The 23311-nt window shown below is 37.4% G+C and overlaps 1 protein-coding gene across 13 annotated transcripts in view; it reads right to left on the reverse strand.

Annotated features, from left to right (window-relative positions):
- ANKRD17 (ankyrin repeat domain 17) overlaps positions 1 to 23311 on the reverse strand; it is a 167180-nt gene that overhangs the window by 15534 nt on the left and 128335 nt on the right. For all 13 annotated transcript variants that reach the window (XM_070791564.1, XM_070791571.1, XM_070791566.1 and 10 more), the window contains 5 exons: positions 13490 to 13661; positions 11770 to 12217; positions 11166 to 11321; positions 8997 to 9146; positions 6006 to 7648 (listed from right to left, as the gene is read on the reverse strand). In XM_070791564.1, the coding sequence (XP_070647665.1) occupies positions 6006 to 7648; positions 8997 to 9146; positions 11166 to 11321; positions 11770 to 12217; positions 13490 to 13661 (2569 nt within the window). The remainder of the gene's footprint in view (positions 1 to 6005; positions 7649 to 8996; positions 9147 to 11165; positions 11322 to 11769; positions 12218 to 13489; positions 13662 to 23311) is intronic.

The raw sequence follows: 23311 nt of genomic DNA on the forward strand, positions 1-23311 counted from the left end.
TCCTTTCACATGTTATCTTTAGGCATATATTCACTTTGTGGTGGTGGGTGGTTTAGTTGCTAAGTCGTGTCTGACTCTTGCGACCCCATGGACTGCAGCTCACCAGGCTCCTCTGTCCAGGGATTTCACAGGCAAGAGTACTGGAGTGGATTGCCATTTTCTTCTCCAAATTTTAGTCTTTCTTAACATATTTCTAACAAAATGTGGTCTACTGGAGAAGGGAATGGCGAACCACTTCAGTATTCTACCTTGAAAATGCCCATGAATAGTATGAAAAGGCAAAAGATAGGACACTGAAAGAGGAACTCTCCAGATCAGTAGGTGCCCAATATGCTGCTGGAGATTAGTGGAAAAATAACTCCAGAAGGAATGAAGAGATGGAGCCAAAGCAAAAACAACACCCAGTTGTGGATGTGACTGGTGATAGAAGCAAGGTCTGATGCTGTAAAGAGCAATACTGCATAGGAACCTGGAATGTTAGGTCCATGAATCAAGGCAAATTGGAAGTGATCAAACAGGAGATGGCAAGAGTGAATGTCGACATTTTAGGAATCAGCAAACTAAAATGGACTGGAATGGGTGAATTTAAATCAGATGACCATTATATCTATGACTGTGGGCAAGAATCCCTTAGAAGAAATGGAGTAGCCATCATAGTGTTAACAAATGAATCCAAAATGCAGTACTTGGATGCAATCTCAAAGATGACAGAATGATCTCTGTTCGTTTCCAAGGCAAACCATTCAATACCACAGTAATTCAAGTCTATGCCCTGACTAGTAACACTGAAGAAGCTGAAGTTGAACGGTTCTATGAAGACCTACAAGACCTTTTAGAACTAACACCCAAAAGGGATGTCCTTTTCATTATAGGGGACTGGAATGCAAAAGTAGGAACTCAAGAGAAACCTGAAGTATCAGGCAGATTTGGCCTTGGAGTACAGGATGAAGCAGGGCAAAGGCTAATAGAGTTTTGCCAAGAGAATGCACTGGTCATAGCAAACACCCTCTTCCAACAACACAAGAGAAGATTCTACACATGGACATCACAAGATGGCCAACACTGAAATCAGACTGATTACATTCTTTGCAGCCAAATATGGAGAAGCTCTATACAGTCAGCAAAAACAAGACCGGGAGCTGATTATGGCTCAGATCATGAACTCCTTATTGCCAAATCCAGACTTGAATAAAGTAAGGAAAAGCACTAGACCATTCAGGTATGACCTAAATCAAATCCCTTACAATTATACAGTAGAAGTGAGAAATAGATTTAAGGGACTAGATCTGATGAACTATGGTCGGAGGTTCATGACATTGTACAGGAGACAGGGATCAAGACCATCCCCATGGAAAAGAAATGCAAAAAAGAAAATGGCCATCTGAGGAGGCCTTACAAATAGCTGTGAAAAGAAGTGAAAAGCAAAGGAGAAAAGGAACAATATATACATTTGAATGCAGGTTTCCAAAGAACAGCAAGGAGAGATAAAAAAGCCTTCCTCAGTGATCAGTGCAAGTAAATAGAGGAAACAATAGAATGGGAAAGACTAGAGATCTCTTCAAGAAAATGAGAGATACCGAGAGGACATTTCATGCAAAGATGGGCTCAGTACAGGACAGAAACGGTATGGACCTAACAGAAGCAGAAGATACTAAGAAGAGGTGGCCACACAGGAGAACTATACAAAAAAGATCTTCATGACCTAGATAATCATGATGGTGTGATCACTCACCTAGAGCCAGACATCCTGGAATGTGAAGAGTCAAGTGGGCCTTAGGAAGCATCACTATGAACAAAGCTAGTGGAGGTGATGGAATTCCAGTCAAGCTATTTCACATCCTAAAAGATGATGCTGTGAAAGTGCTGCACTCAACATGCCAGCAAATTTGGAAAACTCAGCAGTGGCCACAGGACTGGAAAAGGTCAGTTTGCATTCCAATCCCAAAGAAAGGCAATGCCAAAGAATGCTCAAACTACCGCACAATTGCACTCTTCTCACATGCTACCAAAGTAATGCTCAAAATTCTCCAAGCCAGGCCTCAGCAATATGTGAACCATGAACTTCCAGATATTCAAGCTGATTTTAGAAAAGGCAGAGGAACCAGAGGTCAAATTGCCAACAACTGCTGGATCATCGAAAAAACAAGAGAGTTCCAGAAAAACATCTATTTGTGCTTTATTGAGTTTGCCAAAGCCTTTGTGTGTGTGGATCACAATAAACTGTGGGGAATTCTGAAAGAGATGGGAATACCAGACCACCTAACCTGCCTCTTGAGAAACCTGTGTATGCAGGTCAGGAAGCAACAGTTAGAACTGGACATGGAACAACAGACTGGTTCCAAATAGGAAAAGTAGTACATCAAAGCTGTATATTGTCCCCCTGCTTATTCAACTTATATGCAGAGTACATCATGAGAAATGCTGGACTGGATGAAGCCCAAGCTGGAGTCAAGACTGGCAGGAGAAATATCAGTAACCTCAGATATGCAGATGATACCACCCTTATGGCAGAAAGAAGAACTAAAGAGCCTCTTGATGAAAGTGAAAGAGGAGAGTGAAAAAGTTGGCTTAAAGCTCAACATTCAGAAAACTAGGATCATGGCATCCAGTCCTATCACTTCATGGCAAATAGATGGGGAAACAGTGGAAACAGTAGCTGACTATTTTTTTGGGGCTCCAAAATCACTGCAGATGGTGATTGCAGCCAGGAAATTAAAAGATGCTTTTCTTGGAAGGAAAGTTATGACCAACCTAGATAGCATATTAAAAAGCAGATACATTACTTTGTCAACAAAGATCTGTTTCTTCAAGGCTATGGTTTTTCCAGTGGTCATGTATGGATGTGAGAGTTGGATTATAAAGAAAGCTGAATGCCAAAGATTTGATGCTTTTGAACTGTGGTGTTGGAGAAGACTCTTGAGAGTCCCTTGGACTGCAAGGAGATCCAACCAGTCCATACTAAAGGAAATCAGTCCTCAGTGTTCACTGGAAGGACTAATGTTGAAGTTGAAACTCCAATACTTTGGCCACCTGATGTGAAGAGCTGATTCATTTGAAAAGACCCTGATGCTGGGACAGGTTGAAGGCAGGAAAAGGGGATGACAGAGGATGAGATGGCTGGATGGCATCATCGACTCAATGGACCTGAGTTTGGTTAAACTTTGGGAGTTGGTGATGGACAGGGAGGCCTGGCGTCCTGTGGTCATGGGGTCGCATAGTCGGATATGACTGAGCAACTTAACTGAACTGAACATATTACCTAGATGTTACATTTTTTGAAAAGTGAAGTATTTTCACTAAATTCCAACTTTAAAAAATTAAATAACAGACATTTCTCTAAGCAGACATACAGATGGCTAAAAAGCATATGAAAAGATGCTCAACATCACTAATTATTAGAGAAACACAAATCAGAACTACACGAGGTATCACCTTATACTGGTCAGAATGGCCACCATCAAAAAGCCCATAAACAATAAATGCTGGAAGGAGTATGGAGAAAAGGGTACCCTCTTACACTATCGGTAAGCATGTAAATTCATATAGCCACTATGGAGAACAGTATGGAGGTTCCTTAGAAAACTAAAAACAGCTACTATGTGATCCCTGGTCTCTGACTCAGAGGTAAAAGAATCTGCCTGCAATGTGGGAGACCTGGGTTCGATCCCTAGGTCGGGAAGATCTCCTGGAGAAGGAAATGGTAAGTTACTCTAGTATTCTTGCCTGGAAAATGCCATGGACAGGGGAACCTGGCAGGCTACAGTCCATGGGGTTGCAAACAGTTGGACACGACTGAGCGATTAACATAGTATGTGACCCAGCAATCCCACTCCTGGGCATATACCATAATTTGAAAAGATATGTTCACCTCAATGTTCACTGCAGCACTATTTATAATAGCAAGGACATATAAGCAATCCAAATGTCCATTAACAGAGGAATGGATAAAGAAGATGCGGTACATATGTACAATGAAATATTACTCGGCCGTAAAAAAGAATGAAATAATGCCATTTGTAGTAACATGGATGGCCCTAGAATTGTCATACTGAGTGAAGTCAGACAGAGAAAGACAGATATATGATATAGTTTGTATATGGAATCCAAGAAAAGAGTATAAATAAAAAAAACTTATCTACAAAACAAAAATAAAGTTACAGATGTAGCTCTGTACATATGTAGAAAACAAAACTTATGGGTACCAGGGGGTAAGGGACCAACTGGGAGATTAGGATTGACATATATACACTGCTGTATATAAAATAAATAATAAGAACCTACTGTACAACACAGGGAACTCTACCTACTCCTCTGTAATGGCCTATATGGGGAGACAATCTTAAAAAGAGTGGACATATGTATGTATATAACTAATTCATTTTGTTGTACACTTGAAACTAACACAACATTGTAAATCAAATATACTCCAATAAAATTTTAAAAAAAAGCATTACAATGTATTAGCATATGAAGCTTTACAATAAATTATATCGATTCTATTGTTTTAGGACTCAAGAGAAACTGCTTTTGAAAATTCATAAAAAATGTTTCAATCAACTCCCAGCAAAGAAATATTTACTGATCATGTTCATTACATTTATGTGCTAATAGGTAAACATAACAATCAGTTCCCATTAGTCCCAGAATGTCATCTCTTCAATAACACACATCAAGTTGGCAACCTTTCTGTAAAGGCATAAATAATATTTTTAGACATCAGTAAAGCATGGAAATAGAAAAAGAACATTATTGGAAAATTGTGGAGTATGAATAAAGTCTCTAGTCTAGTTAGTTATAGTGTTCCAATATTAATTTCTATGTTTTAATAAATACATCATGTTTATGTAAGATGTTTACACTAGGGGAAGTTGGGATAATTATAGAAGTTATAGAAGAACACTTCTATAAAAAAAATTTCAAAGTAAAAAGTTAAAAAAGAAAAAGCAACCACTCAAAACCAGATCTTTAGATCTTCTTTAAATATCAGCACTGCCCAATAGAACTTTTTATGTTAACAGATGTGTTCAACATCTGCACTGTGCAATATGGCAGCTACCAGTTACATCTGCTCATTAAGTAAGCACTTGAAATATGATCAGCCTACAGACACTATGGAAAACAGTGTCTTGGAAAACAGGAGGATCTTCTTAAGAACTGAAAATGGAACTACCACAACGATCCTGAAATTCCTCTTCTGGAAATATATTCAGAAGAAACAAAAATATTAACTTGAAAATATACCTACGCTCCCATGTTCATAATAGCATTATTTATAATTGCTAAGACATGGGAAAAAACCTAAGTATCCATTCATGGATGAATGGAAAAGCAGTTGTGGCCCACATACACTTTTTTTTTTAATATGGATATTCCACTGTGTGTGTGTGTGGCATATAAACACACACAGTGGGATGTTATTCAGCCATATATATATTAAAAAAGAAGGAAATTCTGCCATTTCTGATAAATGGATGTGCCATGAGGGCATCAAACTAAGTAAAACAAGTCAGACAGAGAAAGACAAGTTTATATTTTCATTTATATGTAGAATTTAAAGCAAACAAACTCACTGAAAAAGATCAGATTTGTGGATATCAGAGGTGGGTGGGGGGTGCAGATTGAAGGTAGAGTTGACTGTAAAGCGGAAGTAAAATAAAAATTTAAAAATATGTGGTAGTTTTTATTTGAAAACGCAAACTTTTGATGGCATTTCTTATTAATTTAAAATATGAGAGATTGTTTTTTTTACTTTGAGAGAGAAAAATGTATCTGATGAAGAAATTTACTTATGGTAAATTTAAGGTAAAATCCATTGCAGTTTCTAAAAAGATTAAAAAAAAATAATAATGCCATACTAAATACACTCAATACTCACAACAGCATTTGATTTAGTAAAACAGTTTGTCCATCTGGCCTAGTCAGAGTAAAAGTACTAGAAAATAACCAGAGTTTTTGCATCATCTGTGTAAATGAGCAGGTGAAGAATGTCAGAAAATACCACCTACCTGAGGGACTTGGAGCAGGTCTCTGTAATGGTGGTCTGAAACCTGGAGCTTTAGAAGTATCAGATTGATGTAAGGGATCTGAATTTGGCAAATATGAGGATTTTCCTGATAGCATAGATTCTGGTGTTGACTGAGATGAAACAACAGATCCTCCCCAGAAGGCATGAGCAGAAGTCGGGCTATTTTCAAACAATGTGCTAAAGGGCCCAAATGGTAAGGGGGCACTGAAATTGGGAGCAATAGGTTTATTTGCTGGATGTACTGAATTTTGACAAGCACTTTGTGTACTTAAGGTCGAAGGTAGCTGGACAGAGGAGGGAACACTGTGAGGTCTTTTAATGTGATTGACACTGAGGACTGCAACAGATGAATTTTGCACTGGAGCTGGATTCTTGTGAGGGGCAGTTGTGCCATGAGAGGGTGGTCTAATAGCAGGTGGTTCCATTTTAGGAGGAGGCTGGGAGCATCCCATTTGTGTCTGAGGCATAGGGTAAGTCACTGGGGCAGTAGAAGGCACCGCCACTGGAGCAGAACTTGTGGTTGCTAAAGGAGTAACAGTCATTCTGACTTCCGGGGGAGGAACCTGAGACTGCTGAAGAGGTGGTCTTGGCTCCTGAGAAGCAGATCCCGGAGGCTGTTGCTGAGTAGAATGAACTGATGAACTCCCAGAAGAACTGCTGCTGTTTGGAGGTCTACCGTTTGTTGTTTCTACTACTGGTGGACTACCTGCTTCCGGTTCAGAGGAAGATGCCCCTTTATTTGGAGATGCTGTTCCACAATCCAAAGGGCTGTTTCTAGAAACTCCTCCTGGCTGGCTCTGGGCTGGTGGTGACGGGGAAGATGGGGATGATACTGGGTAGTGTTCTTTGGCAGTAGGCATAGGATATGTGGCATTTGTGGGTGCAGTGCTGTTGTTGCTTGCTGTGGTTGTGACCGTTGTGGTGGTGGCATTGGATGTCTTCACAACTGTGACAAAAAGCTGCCTTCTAACAGAAGGTGAACTCGGACTGCCATTTGTAGATGTACCAGGCACCGTTGAAGCTGATGAACTGGTTGTAGTTGTTGGACTTGAAGTTAAAGAACCTGCTGAATTCACCTGAGAACCACTGCTATTCTGATTGCTATGGCGAGGCACCATGTGAGGCTTAGGCGAGTTAGTAGCTCTGGCAGGGCTCAAAGGCCTGACAGGAAAAGGACCCCAAGTGGATTGAGCTGGTGGAAAAGTACCTCCAAAGTGGGTCATGGGCAACCTTGGTGGACGGATCTGCTGGAAAGTCTGAGCAGCAAGCAAAGCATGTGCAAACTGTGGAGGAGGATATGCTAATGGAAGAGAAACTGGAAAACCAGGCCTCACATTATTCACTGGATTCTTAATGGTTTTGTGAGTAGATGCAGAAGAAATTGCAGGCACAGTAAGTGCTGTGGCAGTTTGAGATGTTGATGACAGAGCTACAGTCGTCATTTTAATTCCCATTAAGGAACTGTTAGCAGCAGTGGTGGTAGGTGCTGATGACCCTATTTTGGAATTTGCTGAGGAGCTTTTCAAACGATTCTTTGGAATGAGTTCATCAATTTCTTTGTCTGGATCCTTGATCAGAGCATTGATCAACTGAGTTGCCTGTCTTGTTGATTCAGTGCCACCCCTACAAGTTGATCAAAAAAAAAAAAAAAAAATTAGGTCCAATTTCCCCTTTTTAAGATATATAAGGCCTAAATTCATTTGTGTGTGCACTGCATATGTATGCACATATATACAGAGAACAGATTAAAAGGTAAGCAGCAAGTTTTCTATTTTTGAGGTATTTTGCAAGCAAAGCGATAAACTGTCCAACACACCACTATATTTTTCAAAGGAGAAACATTACTTCTTTCCAAAAAATTTAATTTCACTATTGTTTCCTCAGGCTAAGCAATCATTTTCCTACTGTGAAATACATTCTAGATCGAAAAATCACTGCACTTAAAATCCTACATAATCCATACTGTTACCATTAAGTTAAACAATTGATCAACATTAAAAACAGTACAAGTAAGCAAGAACAATAATATCACTGAGTAAGAAAACAGTCTTTTAAATTCAGGTATGTAAAATGAGTATTTACAGCATGTTTACTACTGGTTTCTTTATAAGTAGAGTGATTATTTTAACTATTTTGGACAGATGTCTCAAAATGAGAGAAGAATCCTGATAATGCCAACAATGGCCATAATAAGGTCAAAACCCAGTCTTCAATGTTGAGGAGTATATGTGATTGACAGGAAAACCTTATGGAAACCCAGAGGTGGAGGGTTTCTGCTTTCCCTCTTCTCTGGATAAGGCAAGTGTGACCACACCTACCCAAGAAGAGGCATAAAAAAGATAGGAGAGGAGAATAAGTATAAAGCAGAGTGAGTTAATTGCCTTCTTCCTGTTGAGGCAAGTTATTAAACTATCAGCTCCTCTATTACTATGAAGGGCACCAGTCTATCACAACCAAATTTATGATTTCTTACAATATCATCTTTATTTTAAGGATATTACAGCTTAGAAATACTCAAATATTAATTCAAAACAAATATCTACTTTAGATTTAAATCATTACTGAGCTCATACTCTAAGTATACAATCTGAGAATAATAAATCTCAAATGCTAATTTAAGAGAAAGATGGAAAACTACTAAAATGTGTTAGAAATCCATTCCTTCTAAAAAATTCTCAGAATAAGTTTTAAGAATGCCTTATTAAATGTTTATATAAGGAAAAATTATTCAAATCTTTGTCATACACACAAAAAAGAAAAATTCTTTTAAAGTCCTTTGAAATACTTCATAAGAACATATAAATTAGAAAAACAAATTTTAAGAGTTATTTTCTCTAAAATGAATCAAATTCTCATTTAAAAGTAGGCTATTAAATACAAAGTTCCATTGAAAACTCAAATGCTTGTCTATAATTTTTAAGCTCTAATGCAATAAATATAAAGGGAAAAAAAAAAAGAGACAAAATTTTGCCTTATAGTTATTATCCGGTCTCCCGTCTTGTCCTTCTGCTTATCAATATCTATGTGTGCACCAGTGAACTCCCGAATCGCATTAATATTACAGCCTCCTCTTCCAATCACTCTGGATATCACAGTTGATGGAACAGATACTTTCTTTGACCTGTTTAATGGTTAGAAAAATAAATTAAGATAAATCATAAATATCAATGGTTGTAATTAAGACAGTTATACTAATTTTATAATAAAAAATGCAGAACATTGTTGAATAAGCCTCTTCTACCTAGTCTCATCCTAAATGATACAAGGCAACTAAGAGCCACAGAAAAAAAGAGAGTTAGTTTACCAAAAACTGTTTGCTTTTTTGACTTTTATCCTTCATTATGATCTACAAAGCACATCCATGTAGACATACACTGTGTAAACGCAACTACTAATGGCAAATAAGACAGACGGGTTCCCACCCACATATAATGACAATGCAGAAACCAAGTAAGAAACATAACACGATGTCGTAAGTGCTCTAACAGGGTATCATAGAGACACACTGATGGGGTGTCTAATCTAGCCCAAGGAGTTAACAAGGTTTCTTGTGAGTGCCTTTAGGTGTCTGACTTGCACCTTATATTCTTGTTTTTATTACCCAATATTTAACTGAAAGGATGATACTGAAAATTCATGTTTTCCTGCATTCTTCTAGAGGCCTTCAAATGATTATCCACAAATATGGACACTTGCTAAGGTATGTTTAGTTGTGTGAGGAAACAGAAAAGCCTGTTGGAATTCCAAAAAGCAAAACCCACCTAACACAAAATTACTCAGATTCAGCAAAGGTAGATATAAATTTCTTACAAGTCTAAACTAAAGAATACTTCTAAAAGAAAAACAGTATAACTCCCAATAAAAAGAATGAGCCAATTAGGCTTCAATGAATAAGTAAATTATTTATTCACAATAGATTAAATATTAAATTAGAATTTTTTAAAAAACCTTGCCTCTCTGCCCTTTTATATATATAACTAAGTCACCTGATAATTCCTTTTCCCTTAAATAACATAACTCAGGGATCATTATTTTAAATTAGTTAAGAATTTGTTTGTATACTATAATATAAGATGCATGCAGGGACTTCCCTTGGTGGTCTAATGTTTGGGAATCTGCCTTCCAAAGGAGGGGATGGAAATTTGTTCCCTGGTTGGGGAACTAAGATTCCCACATGCCCTGGGGCAACTAAGCCCAGGCACCCACAACTAGAGAGCCTGAGTGCTCCAGAGTCTGTTTGCTATAACAAGTGAAGCCCACAAACCACAAGAGGAGCCTAAGTGCTGCAACAGGAGATGCCCGCAACAGCAATGAAGACCTGGTACCGCCAAAAATAAATAAAACTGCATGCAAAAACCAGAATTATCTTTTTATATGAGAGCATGGATAATGGAACCTGGTGAGTCCCAGTCCATGGGGCTGCAAAGAGTCGGACATGACTGAGTGACTAACGGTGAGAATGAACTCTGGTGTTATGATTTTAATTAGTTTAATAGCCATGTGACAGACAGAGATGAAGACAGAGATGGAGGTTGAGGGGAAGTCTTGGCCGAAAACAGGAAAAGAAATGAACATTATACTTTTTTTGGATCACATCCTTTCTGGGTAGGTGGTATCTTACCACCTTTCAGTTTCTGGGATACTGTTTTACTTTTTAACACACATTATTTTAAAAATCCCAAGCAAAATACAGTAAAATATTTTAGTTCTAAAACTCTTGAAGTAGAAATATTCTATGATTTGAAGACAAGAATAGTTTAAAACCAATATTTATTTATTCTCCATATATTTATAAGCATGTGATAGACACTACCTACTGGGCTTCAAGGTTACAAGGAAGAATAAGACAATCTATTACCTTAAAGAAATTAGTTCACTACCAAAAGCCATATCTATGCAGGTGAAGCAGACACACAATGACCTAACTTTTTATGTAAAATCTCCCAGTTTTGAAAGTATTAACATATACTTTTTTCCATATAAAATATAGTATAGGTTGTCTCCATTGGCAGCCCTGGGCCACCAGTTTGTTTGCAGCATTTGGAACAGCTGGGGAATTTAATCACAAGGTAGACTATACTTCTTTTTGAAATAGAGCACATATAAAAAGAATGAGAAAAACAAAGAAATAATCAATTACCTCCTTACAACCTCTTTCCATCCTTCTTCCCTCTTCTGTCCACGCTTGGGACTTGCTACTGTTAATTTCCCATTTGGAGAGGAAAGGGGAGATGGACCAGATTTTGTGCAAGTGGAGAGAGAATTACTGGTCACTTCACTGATAGTCTCTGACAATCTTTAACAAAGAGGAAAAACACAAATTAAATATAGAACAACAACAACAACAAATATAGAACAGATGAAGAATTTTTTAATGATAACAGCAAACTAACACATGATTTTATTCTTTATTTTCTGAATATTATGAATAAATGAGAAATTTATTTTTCATTTTCCAATACTAGGCATAATATGAAGGGGCGATTTTAAAAAGATATTATCTAGAAGTCAAATATAGCGGAACTGAAATACAATAACAATCTCTGAAAAATCATAACTGATACTTCATGGGTTAACAACCCAAATGAAGAAATTACACAGTAATTCTTTAAAGAAGTGTGCCTTCTTTAGAACAAAGATTAACACTTATTTGTCTTTTTCATTTGACTGCTTTACTAAAAAATTCAGCAACAAAGTGTTTCATAACGATACTGTAAATTGTGAAAATAAAAATTGGAACTCACTTTATTGAAGTTTTGCCAGAAACAGATTTTCTCTCCTCCTTTGGAAATGTAACCAGAACTGATGGCTGTTTCTTGCTGGTCACAGTGGTAGTGACCACAGCAGGTGAATGATTGTCACTCTTTCGGCTGCTGTTGCTGTTACTACTTTCATCACTGCAACTGGAAATTCTCATGTTATCACTATCTCCACTCTCGCTGGTACTGCTGCTCTTGGACTCTCCGTTCACCTTCTCTGGCTGACTGTATGAGATTGGTAGTGGATCATCAAATATAATTTGAACGTTTTCCGGAGGAATTTTATTTTTCCTGTTTTTCCTCTTTGAACTGGTTGTAGTTATGGTATTATTTCTTTTACCATGGGAACCTGCCAAAGTGGTCCAGGTTGCAGATATACCTATGGTAGTAGTGGTTGTGGCACTTGGAGGCTCTGTCAAGACTTCAGGTTCATCTGTAGAAGCAGTAATACCGAATTAGCAAGTTCTAGTGTTCTGGCCATACATTTAGCTTTAAGCACTTGACAAAAATAAACCAAGAGGCTACTTTACTACTACTACTTTTAGATATAAAGTCATCAGTCATTCCATCATTCACTAGTAATGAGATGGATATGATTTATCTATTCTCCTCTCTGTTCCTAAGTTCTAAATAACATATACTAGGAAGTTATAAAAAAATATTTCAGGGGACCTTCTTGATAGTCCAGTGGCTAAGACACTATACTCTCAATGCAGGGGACCCACGTTTGATTACTGGTCAGGGAACTAGATCCATCATGCCACAGATAAAATCTTACATACTGCAAGTAAAGACTCTATGTGCCGCAACTAAAAAAGAATCCTGTGTCCTGCAACTAAGACCTGGTGCAGACAAATATATAAACATTTTTTAAAAATTTGGAATTATTTTAGGAATGAATACGTTACTATATATTACATATTATTCATTATTATTAAATTTCTCAATTGTAATAATGTTATTGTTGTGTACAGTATATATAAGACTATTCAAAAAAAAAAAAGAGGAAAAATATAAACGTGCCACAATGTTATATGAATCTAGGTGACTTGCAGGTATTCATCATACTAACTCTTAAAATTTTCTGTAGCTTGAAATTTTTCAAAATAAAAGACTGGAAGAGAGGGAAATACACACATACACACCATACATATATGGTGGTTTAATGACAATGGTTCTTTCTAACGTTATCCTTACCTCAAATGATTTTTAGTTAGAAAGTAATTAAAAGTGATTTCCTCATTTAAGAAAAAATCTGAACATGGTCTTGACTGTAGATGAAATTATGGAAGTACTGATAATTTTTTTTTTATGATTTTATGTATTTATTCCAGGTGCAATGTCAGAAATCAGCAATTTATTTTCAGATAGCTTAAGGAAAAAAATATGTATATACACTTAGAGAAAAAGATAAAGCAAATATAGTAAAATGTTTGTTTTTAAATTAGGTGAAGGGTATTCAAGTGTTTGTTTTGTCATTCTTTCAACTTGTGTATAGGTTTGGAATTGTTTACAATGGAAAGTTGGGATGAATTCAATAAATAAAAAGGGCACAGAAATACTTTTGGGTTTAATAATATAAAAGATCTACTGTTATCTTGACTCATTGATATTTAATGTTATCTTAAGTTATTTATATTTAATGAAATATAATTTTGAATAGAAAGCATTATATGAAAGAAATTAGACGATTTAGAGAAAATACCTTCAACTTTATGTTTTTCTTTTTCTTGAGCAGCTTGGAGTTCAAAGTTTTCTTTATTTTTGGCTTCAATTTCTTCTAGTTTTCTTCTTTGTTCTTCCTTTTTCTTTCGTCTCTTCTCCTTTCTCTTTTCTCGTTTGGCAGCCAAAGCCAGCCTTCGACTTTCTTCCCTTAACTGTTAAAGAATCAATAAAACAGAATTATAACACTGGAATTTTCATTGGAAAAATGTTGTCACATAATGTCATTCATCATAAAGGTACTGGGATACCATAAAATTCAAAGTTATCTTCGTTCAACTCACTGATCAAAATCATACTCAAGTCACTGTAAAGAGAAGATACTATTTTTAAATGTCAAGATCAAATTAATGATAAAAGACAACCTAATTTCAAAATGGATGATTGATAAAGATATATATAACTCCATAGTCACTAAGGAAATGTAGATTATAAGAGGTATCAGATAGCAAAAGTTTGGGAAAATGAATTCTTTCCTACACTGCCATTGGTATAAATATCAGAGTTTTTGGAAAGGTAATTTGAAAGCCTTCTATGAAAATTACAAACTGCTTATCCTAAGAATATATTCTATAAAATGTCTACCTCTAGTAGAAAAATACAGGTTTAATACTTTCCATTGCAAAAGTTGATTACTATGGTAGTAAAAGGAAACAGGCAAATTCATGTGGTGAGATCCAGGGTGGGGATAAATTAACAACAGTATACATTTACAGAACGCTGAGCTGTGCTCACATGCCCAGTTATGTTGGACTCTTTGCAACCCCAGGGACTGAGCCCACCAGGCTCCTCTGTCCATGGGATTCTCCAGGCAAGATATACTGGAGTGGATTGCCATTTTCACCTCCAGAGAATCTTCTTGACCCAGAGATCGAACCCACCTCTCCTGCATCTCCTGCACTGGCAGGCAAATTCTTTACTACTGGTGTCACCTGGGAAGCTATCTATATATTTTATGTGCATTTTAAATATATGTCAAAACAGTGATACTCAGTTTACGGAAAATGTCACAATAGCCTAACTAATGAAACCAGTGCTTAGAGACAAGCTGATAAGCCAAATCAGACTTAAGTTTCTTGAGAAACAGTCTGATTTCATTTTTTTAGTCTCCAGCCTTTGTTAGTCACCCCTCCTCCCTTTTGAAATAATCCCTGTTCAGGGTGACTGAAAGGTTTTGCCACGTTGAAAGTTTTCACATCCAGAGGCAATGCACCATAATTACATTCTCTTGGATAAGAGATAAGATTTTTGTTTTTGGAAAGATAAATAATTAAGGAGAATCTATAGAAAATCAGAGATACTTTCTCAAGCCGATGGATTTCAGGAAAAAACACAAATGGAAACTGGAGATATAGAATTTGTTTGCATAGTATCTGCCCCCTAGAAACTTTTGCTGATCTTTCAAAAGTACCTAAGTTTCCTCTCAGTTCAGATCAGTTCAGTCGCTCTGTTGGGTCTGACTCTTTGCGACTCCATGGACTGCAGCATGCCAGGCTTCCCTGTCCATCACGAACTCCCAGAGCCTGCTCAAACTCATGTCCATCGAGTCAGTGATGCCATCCAACCATCTCATCTTCTGATGTCCTCTTCTCCTCTTGCCTTCTATCTTTCCCAGCATCAGGGTCACTTCTTTGCATCAGGTGGCCAAAGGATTGGAGCTACAGCTTCAGCATCAGTTCTTCCAATGAATATTCAGGACTGATTTCCTTTCCTTTAGGATTGACTAGTTGGATCTCCTTGCAGTCCAAGACACTCTCAAGAATCTTCTCCAACACCACAGTTCAAAAGCATCAATTCTTTGGCACCTGGCTTCCTTCACAGTCCAACTCTCACATCCATACATGACCACTGGAAAAACCATAGCCTTACTAGACGAACCTTTGTTGGCAAAGTAATGTCTCTGCTTTTCAATATGCTATCTAGGTTGGTCATAACTTTCCTTCCAAGGAGTAAGTGTCTTTTAATTTCATGGATGCAGTCACCATCTGCAGTGATTTTGAAGCCCCCCAAAAATAAAGTCTGACAGTGTTTCCACTGTTTCCCCATCTATTTGCCATGAAGTGATGGGACTGGATGCCATGATCTTAGTTTTTTGAATCTTGAGTTTTAAGCCAGCTTTTTCACTCTCCTCTTTCACTTTCATCAAGAGGCTCTTTAGTTCTTCTTCCATTTCTGCCATAAGGGTGGTGTCATCTGCATATCCGAGGTTATTGATATTTCTCCTGGCAATCTTGATTCCATCTTGTGCTTCATCCACCCCAGCATTTCACATGATGTACTTTGCATGTAAGTTAAATATGCAGGGTGACAATATACAGTCTTAACGTGCTCCTTTCCCATTCTGGAACCAGTCTGTTGTTCCATGTCCAGTACTAACTGTTGCTTCTTGAACTGCACAAAGATTTCTCAGGAGGCAGGTAAGGTGGTCTGATATTCCCATCTCTTTCAGAATTTTCCACAGTTTGTTGTGATCTACACAGTCAAAGGCTTTGGCGTAATCAATATTGCAGAAATAGATGTTTTTCTGGAATTCTCTTGCTTTTTCTGATCCAACGGATGTTAGCAATTTGATCTCTGGTTCCTCTGCCTTTTCTAAATCCAGCTTGAACATCTTGAAGTTCACGGTTCACGTACTGTTGAAGCCTGGCTTGGAGAATTTGAGCATTACTTTACTAGCATGTGAGATGAGTGCAATTGTGTGGTAGTTTTGAACATTCTTTGGCATGTTTATGTAGGCCAGTTTGATTGAGAATAGTAGAAAATCACTTTCAGATAGCATATCAGTGGTCTTGATTACCTAAGGTCCAACAGGGCATTTAAAGACTTTTATCTTTTACTCTGCTGGAAATGACACTGTAGTTGTTCTTGTTGTTCAGTTGCTCAGTCATGTCTAACTCTTTGTGACCAGATGGACTGAAGCATACCAGGCTTCCCTGTCCTTCACTGTCACTGGGAATGTCGCAAACTTATGTCCATTGAGTTGATAATGCTATCCAACCATCTCATCCTCTGTGGCCTCCTACTCTTCTGCCCTCAATCTTTCTCAGCTTCAGGCTCTTTTCCAAACAGTTGGTTCTCTGAATCAGGTGGTCAAAGCGTTGGACCTTCAGCTTTAGTACCAGTCCTTCCAATGAATATTCAGGACTGATTTCCTATAGGATTGAGTGGTTTGATCTCCTTGCTGTCCAAAGGATTCTCAAGAATCTTCTCAAGCACCACAGTCCAAAAGCATCAATTCTTTGGTGCTCAGCCTTCTTAATGTCCAATTCTCACATGTGTACATAACAACTGGAAAAACCATAGTTTTGACTATATGGACCTCTGTCAGAAAAGTGATGTCCCTGATTTTTAGTATGCTGTCTAGGCTGTCACAGCTTTTGTTTCAAGGAGCAAGCATTTTTTAATTTCATGGCTGCAGTCACCATCTGCAGGTGATTTTGGAGCCCAAGAAAAGAAAGTCTGTCACTGTTTCTATTGTTCCCCATCTTATCTTCCATGAAGTGATGGGACCAGATGCCATGATCTTAAGGTTTTTGCACGTTGAGTTTTAAGCCAGCTTTTTCTCTCTCCTCTTTCACCTTCACTAAGAGGCTCTTTGGTTCCTCTTGGCTTTCTGCCATTAGGGTGGTATCATCTGCATATCTGAGGTTATTGATACTGCTTCTAGCAATCTTGATTCCAGTTTGTGATTCATCCAACCTGGCAATTTGCATGACGTACTCTGCATATAAGTTAAATAAGGAGGGTAACAATATGCAGCCTTGAGGTACTCCTTTATCAGTTTTGAACCATTCCATAACAGTCCATTGTTCCATGTCCGGTTCTAACCTGCTTCTTGACATGCGTACATATTTCTCAGGAGACAGGTAAGGTGGTCTGGTATTCCCATCTCTTTAAGAATTTTCCACAGTTTTTTGTGATTCACACAGTCAAAGGTGTTAGTGTATTAATGAAGCAGTAGTAGATGTTTTTCTGGAACTTTCTTGCTTTTTCTATGATCCAACAGATGTTGGCAATCTGATCTCTAGTTCCTTGGCTTTTCTAAATCCAGCTTGTATACCTGGAATTTATCGGTTCACATATTGTTGAAGCCTAGGCTGAAGGATTTTGAGCATTACCTTGCTAGCATGTGAGATGAGCACAATTGTGTGGTAGTTTCAACATTCTTTGGCATTGCCCTTCTTTAGGATAGAAAGAGAAAACCTGTTCCAGTCCTGTGGCTACTGGTGAGTTTTCCAAATTTGCTGGCATGAGTGCAGAACTTTAATAGCATCATTGTTTAGGATTTGAAACAGCTCAGCTGAAATTCCATCACCTCCACTAGCTTTGTTTGTAGTAATGCTTCCAAGGCCAACTTGAGTTGACACTATAGGATGTCTGCCGTTAGATGAGTGACCACACCACTGTGGTAATCTGGGTCATTAAGATCTTTTTTGTACAGTTCGTCTGTATGTCTTGCTACCTCTGTTTCTCTGCATTATTCACTTAAGAAGGCTTTCTTTCTTGTCTCTCCTTGCTGTTCTTCAGAACTCAGCATTCAGTTGGATATAACTTTCACTTTTGCTTCTCTTAAAAATATGAATATATATATACACACTGGGTCTTAGCTGTGGCATGTGGGATCTAGTTCCCTAACCAGGAATCAAACCCAGGCCCCCTGCATTGAGAGTTCAGAGTCTTAGACACTGGGCCACCAGGGAAGTCTCTCATTTCTCTTTTCTCAGTTATTTGTAAGGCCTCCTCAGACAACAATTCTGCCTGTTGCATTTTTTTTTTCCCTTGGGCATGGTTTTTGTCACCATCTCCTGTACAATGTTAACCTACATCCATAGTTCTTCAGGCCCTCTAACAGATCTAATCACTCGAATCTATTTGTCACGTCCACTGTATAATCATAAGGGACATGATTTAGGTTATACCTGAATGGCCTAGTGGTTTTCCCTACTTTCTTCAATTTAAGTATGAATTTGGCAATAAGGAGTTCATGATCTGAGCCACACTCAGCTCCAAATCTTGTTTTCACTGACTGTATATAGTTTTTCTAACTTTGGCTGCAAAGAATATAACCAGTCTGATTTTGGTATTGACCATCTGGTGATCTCCACATGTACAGTCGTCTCTTGTGTTTCTGGAAAAGGATGTTTGCTATGGCCAGTATGTTCTCTTGGCAAAACTCCATTAGTCTTTGCCCTGCTTCATTTTGTACTCCACGGCCAAACTTGCCTATTACTCCAGGTATCTCTTGACTTCCTACTTTTACCTTCCAGTTTCCCATGATGAAAAGGAAATCTTTTTTGTGGTGTTAGTTCTGGAAGGTCTTGTAGGTCTTCAAAGAACCGGTCAACTTCAGCTTCTTCAGCATTAGTGGTTAGGGCATAGACTTAGATTACTGAGATGCTGAATGGTTTGCCTTGGAAACGAACCGAGATCATTCTGTCGTTTTTGAGATTGCATCCAAGTACTACATCACAGACTCCTGTTGACTATGAGGGCAACTCCATTTCTTCTAAGGCATTCTTGCCACAGCAGTAGATATAATGGTCATCTGAATTAAATTCACCCATTCCCATCCATTTTTAGTTCACTGATTCACTCTTGCCATCTCCTGTCAGACCACATCCTATTTACCTTGATTAATGAACCTAACATTCTATGTTCCCATACAATACTGCTCTTTACAGCATCAGACTTTACTTTCACCACCAGACACATCCCAAAAGGGATTTTTAAAACTTTTATCTTTTACTCTGAGTGAAATGGTACTGTGGGGTTTTGGGCAAAAGAGTGATCTGGTCTAAGTGATACAAGATGATCACTTTAAGTGTTAAACAGAGAACAGATTGCAGAGCAGTGATGGAATCAGGGAGATTAGTTAAATGACTACTGTGGAAATAAAGGTAAGAGATGATATTAGTGACTTGAACCAGAGTGAGAAGAGATGAATAGAGACTAGGATTTCAGATAGAGATCCAAGGCAAAGGTCACTCAATTTTGCAACACAGTGGAGAAAAAATCAAAGATCATATCAAGATTTTTAGCCTGGGCAATTATAGACTTGTGGGTTTGGAGTAGGCAAAGATCAGGAGTTCATATTTGGACATTAAGTATGAGATGTTTAATTAGGTTTCCAGAAGGACATGTTGAGTAGCTAGCTGGATATAAGAGACTAGAGTGTAGGGAAGAGGTCTGGGCTAAAGATATAGATTTTGGATCAGCTATTATATAAAGGTAAGAAGCAGGATGAGATGATCAATGGATAAAGAAGATCCTGTAAAAAGCTAAATGGCTTACCAATTAAGAGAAGAGATGAGGAGGAACTAGAGACACAAGAAGGAATACTCAGAAAGATTAAGAGAAAAACCAAGAGTGTGTAATGTAATGGAGGCTAAGTAAAGACAGTATGTCACGTGTTACTAGGTTTAGTAAGATAAGGATAGAGAAGTAATCATTGGATTTAGCTACATGAGAGTCCCTGGAGACCATAAAAACATAGTTTGGTAGAGCTGAGGGAGTGACAACCTAGCAGGAGTAGACTCAAGAAAAAAGGAATTGGAAATTACCAAAGTAGACAAGGAGTTCTGCTGCAAATGGGAGCACAGAAATGGGCTTGCAGCCAAAGAAACAGGGGCAGGAGAGAGGTACTGGAGAAATCAAAAGCTTTCTTAAGACTGGATAAAGAAATGTGCATGTTGATGAGGATGATTCAGGAAAGAGAGCAAAATGATATAGAAGAAAAGACAATTGCTACAACAATGTTTTTGAGTAAGCCATAGCAGACAGAAAATATGATCTAGCTCACAATTGGAGGGATTGGTTACAATAAGTTTATCCAGTAACCAGTAGGAGGTATATGGGTACAGGGGGGATGTCTCTGGCAGTTTTCTTCTGGTGCTTCGGTTTTCTCACTGATTGGAGTAGGATGCAAGATCATCAACTGAGGTTGAAAAAAGAGGATATACTAGATGTCACAGGATAAAGGAGAAAGAAACAGTGGTCTAGATGAGAGGCAGAATAAACCAGGGAAATATATAGTATGACTACTGAGCAGCATTAAAGGGTTCACTGTCACACATTTAAAGTAAAATTAGTCATCAAGATTGATGCTTTTTTCCCCCCCTCTTAGAAACTTAGTTACTAGGCTTGAGGTAAGAATAAGGAAAAAGAAGAGTCAGGCCAGTGAAGGGTGGCATTATAAATGGATCTGACTATTTACTGGTAGACAGAATGTTTTCAGGATTGTTGGAGGCAGCTTTACTCTAGAGGGAGTAAAGCTGAAAAGAGGTGATAATCAGAGAATGAAATGTATAGAACTGTGATTGTGAGGTGGGCATATGAATCAGTTCAAAAATGGACAAAAAAGAAAACATCCATTAGAAATATTTTAAAAATATACCCTACATAATTCTCTAAAAGATTAATGAAAGTTTACAAAGGGGAGAAATAAGAAGTGATAAAGTACAGGGGTAAAAACATTAAAAATGCAGACCAATAACATCCACCATGGATTCTAACAGCCCAAAGCATAACCTAGTTGTTAATGTCCTAAGAGATCAAGCAACTAACTGCAAGTATTCCAAAGTTAGACCAGAGGAACTGCTCCAGAGCATGAACTCTTGCACATAGTAAATAGTCAGTGAATCAAATGTTTGCTGCATAAGCATAAGGTAATCTGATAAATATAACAAGCCGTATTGAGCAGCAATTTTCACAAACCTATTAACCAACATTTTCAAATTAGAAAGGTTGATCAAAGTAATAAGTTATCCATGTAGAACATCCAAGTTAAACTAAATAAGACCAACTTCAGTGATGTTTCTAAATCAGAAATGGTGGAGCCAGAATGTACCAAGTCTTAAATGGCAAAAAGGTGTATTTTTCTAGATGTAAATCATAAGCAAAAAATTGTGAACCAAACCGTAACACATCTCAATCTGATAATTTACCAAATACACTAGAAAGAAGCTGCAGTTCAGGCAGAATAGTCTCCTCCATAATCTAAAATTCTATCTATATACCACCCTCATTCAAAACTGCTTATAAAGTATCAATGCATATGGAATAATTTACATCTAATTAACTTATGATTAAGAATTAATATTATGGGGAAATATGCAATGACACTGAAGGAAGTTCCTATCGAATTGCTTTAAATCTGAGGCACTGAAAACATTAACATCAAGGTTAAGAAAGGCTGGCGAGAATTCAAGGAAACAACACTTATGTACTGCTGATGGTATTAGGGAAATATTCTGGAAGTATCAAATCTAAAATATACTGACTCATGTGAAGAAAGAAACTTATTCCATAAAAATAAAAGTGCCAAAATATAGCAAAATATGTATAATAATGTTTATTGCAACATTATGTGTAGTGACAATACTGGAAACTTACTATGTAGTATATTACGCAGTTATAAATCACTATCAACTGAAAATATTTTTCAGTTATTGCGAGTGGGAAAAGCAAGTATTAGAGTATTATGTTCACATCATTCTTTTATTTTTCAAGTATACTATCTTAACATACATGAATATTTATGTGTTCAACAAATGTTTACTAACATGCCAGGCATCATTTTGTGGTTCATACACTCTAGTGGTAGAGAGAGACAAACAAGTAAACTGTAGTATTTAGAATATCAGAACATGAAAATAAAGAAGGGAAGAAGAGTAGAAAGATGTGAAAGGGAGACTAAAATATGAGTCAACTTTGCAGAGTTCACAGTTTACATTGCACATATTGTAACAAAGAAAAACCCATTCACGTTAAGAATAGACATGCGCAACTGGACATATGCCTAAATGCTGTGTGACTTTGTAATCCACAGGCTTGCAGTATATTCCTAAATGTATTTCATGTAACGTATAAACAACAAAGGGATGAAACAAAAATTTTATTTAAAAACAGACATCTATGTCTCAGCTAAAAAAAAGGATGCTTTCTACAACTGTGTTTTTGTTTAGTTGCTAAGTCGTGCCCCACTCCTTTGTGACCCCAAGGACTGTAGCCTTCTAGGCTCCTCTATCCATTGGATTTCCCAGGCAAGAATACTGGAGTGGCTTGCCATTTCCTTCTCCAGGGGATCTTCCTGACCCATGGATCAAATTTGTGTCCTTTGCATTGGCAGGAGGGTTCTTTACCACTGAGCCACCAAGGAAGCCCTTCTGAGATTTATAACAATGCAAAAAGAAACAGTATCATTAAATAATACTTAGAGAATCTAACATTTAAAAATGAGAGAGTAATACAAAAACAGGACATTATAATACTGTAAGGAGGAAGCACTAAAACGCAGGTGGACTTCAATTAAGGGGAGCAAGGAAACCAGGGAACTTAGAATAAAAAAGTAGATTTAAATCCTATCCTAGATTAGGTAAATTACTTATTATCCCATAGATTTAGTTTCTCCATCTGTAATATGAGGGTAATAACACTTTTATAGAGAAGACTCAAATAATTTACATTCTCTCCTATAATTTGGCCCTATATATCGCCTGGTATTTTAGTAAACATTAAATAAATACTAGATGGAACTGGTCATATTTCACTAGCTGGTTATGCCTTGGTCGTGTATGTCTTCCTAGTGCATTTGGTACTTCTGATAAATCTGTTGGCAACAAATTACAAGGTTCAGGATCAATGTAGTACAGATTTGGATGAGGATTAAGAAAACATTAGTTGAGATAACTGAGCATTATAGAGGCTAGGCTCTCTAACTTCCAGACAAGTAAAGTAATCGTTACGGTGATTATAACAAATTGTTCTCAGGATATTATAATACTATAATACTGTATTATAATAGCCT

This window comes from Bos indicus, chromosome 6, assembly GCF_029378745.1.
Source record: "Bos indicus isolate NIAB-ARS_2022 breed Sahiwal x Tharparkar chromosome 6, NIAB-ARS_B.indTharparkar_mat_pri_1.0, whole genome shotgun sequence".
Classification (NCBI taxonomy): Eukaryota; Metazoa; Chordata; class Mammalia; order Artiodactyla; family Bovidae; genus Bos; species Bos indicus.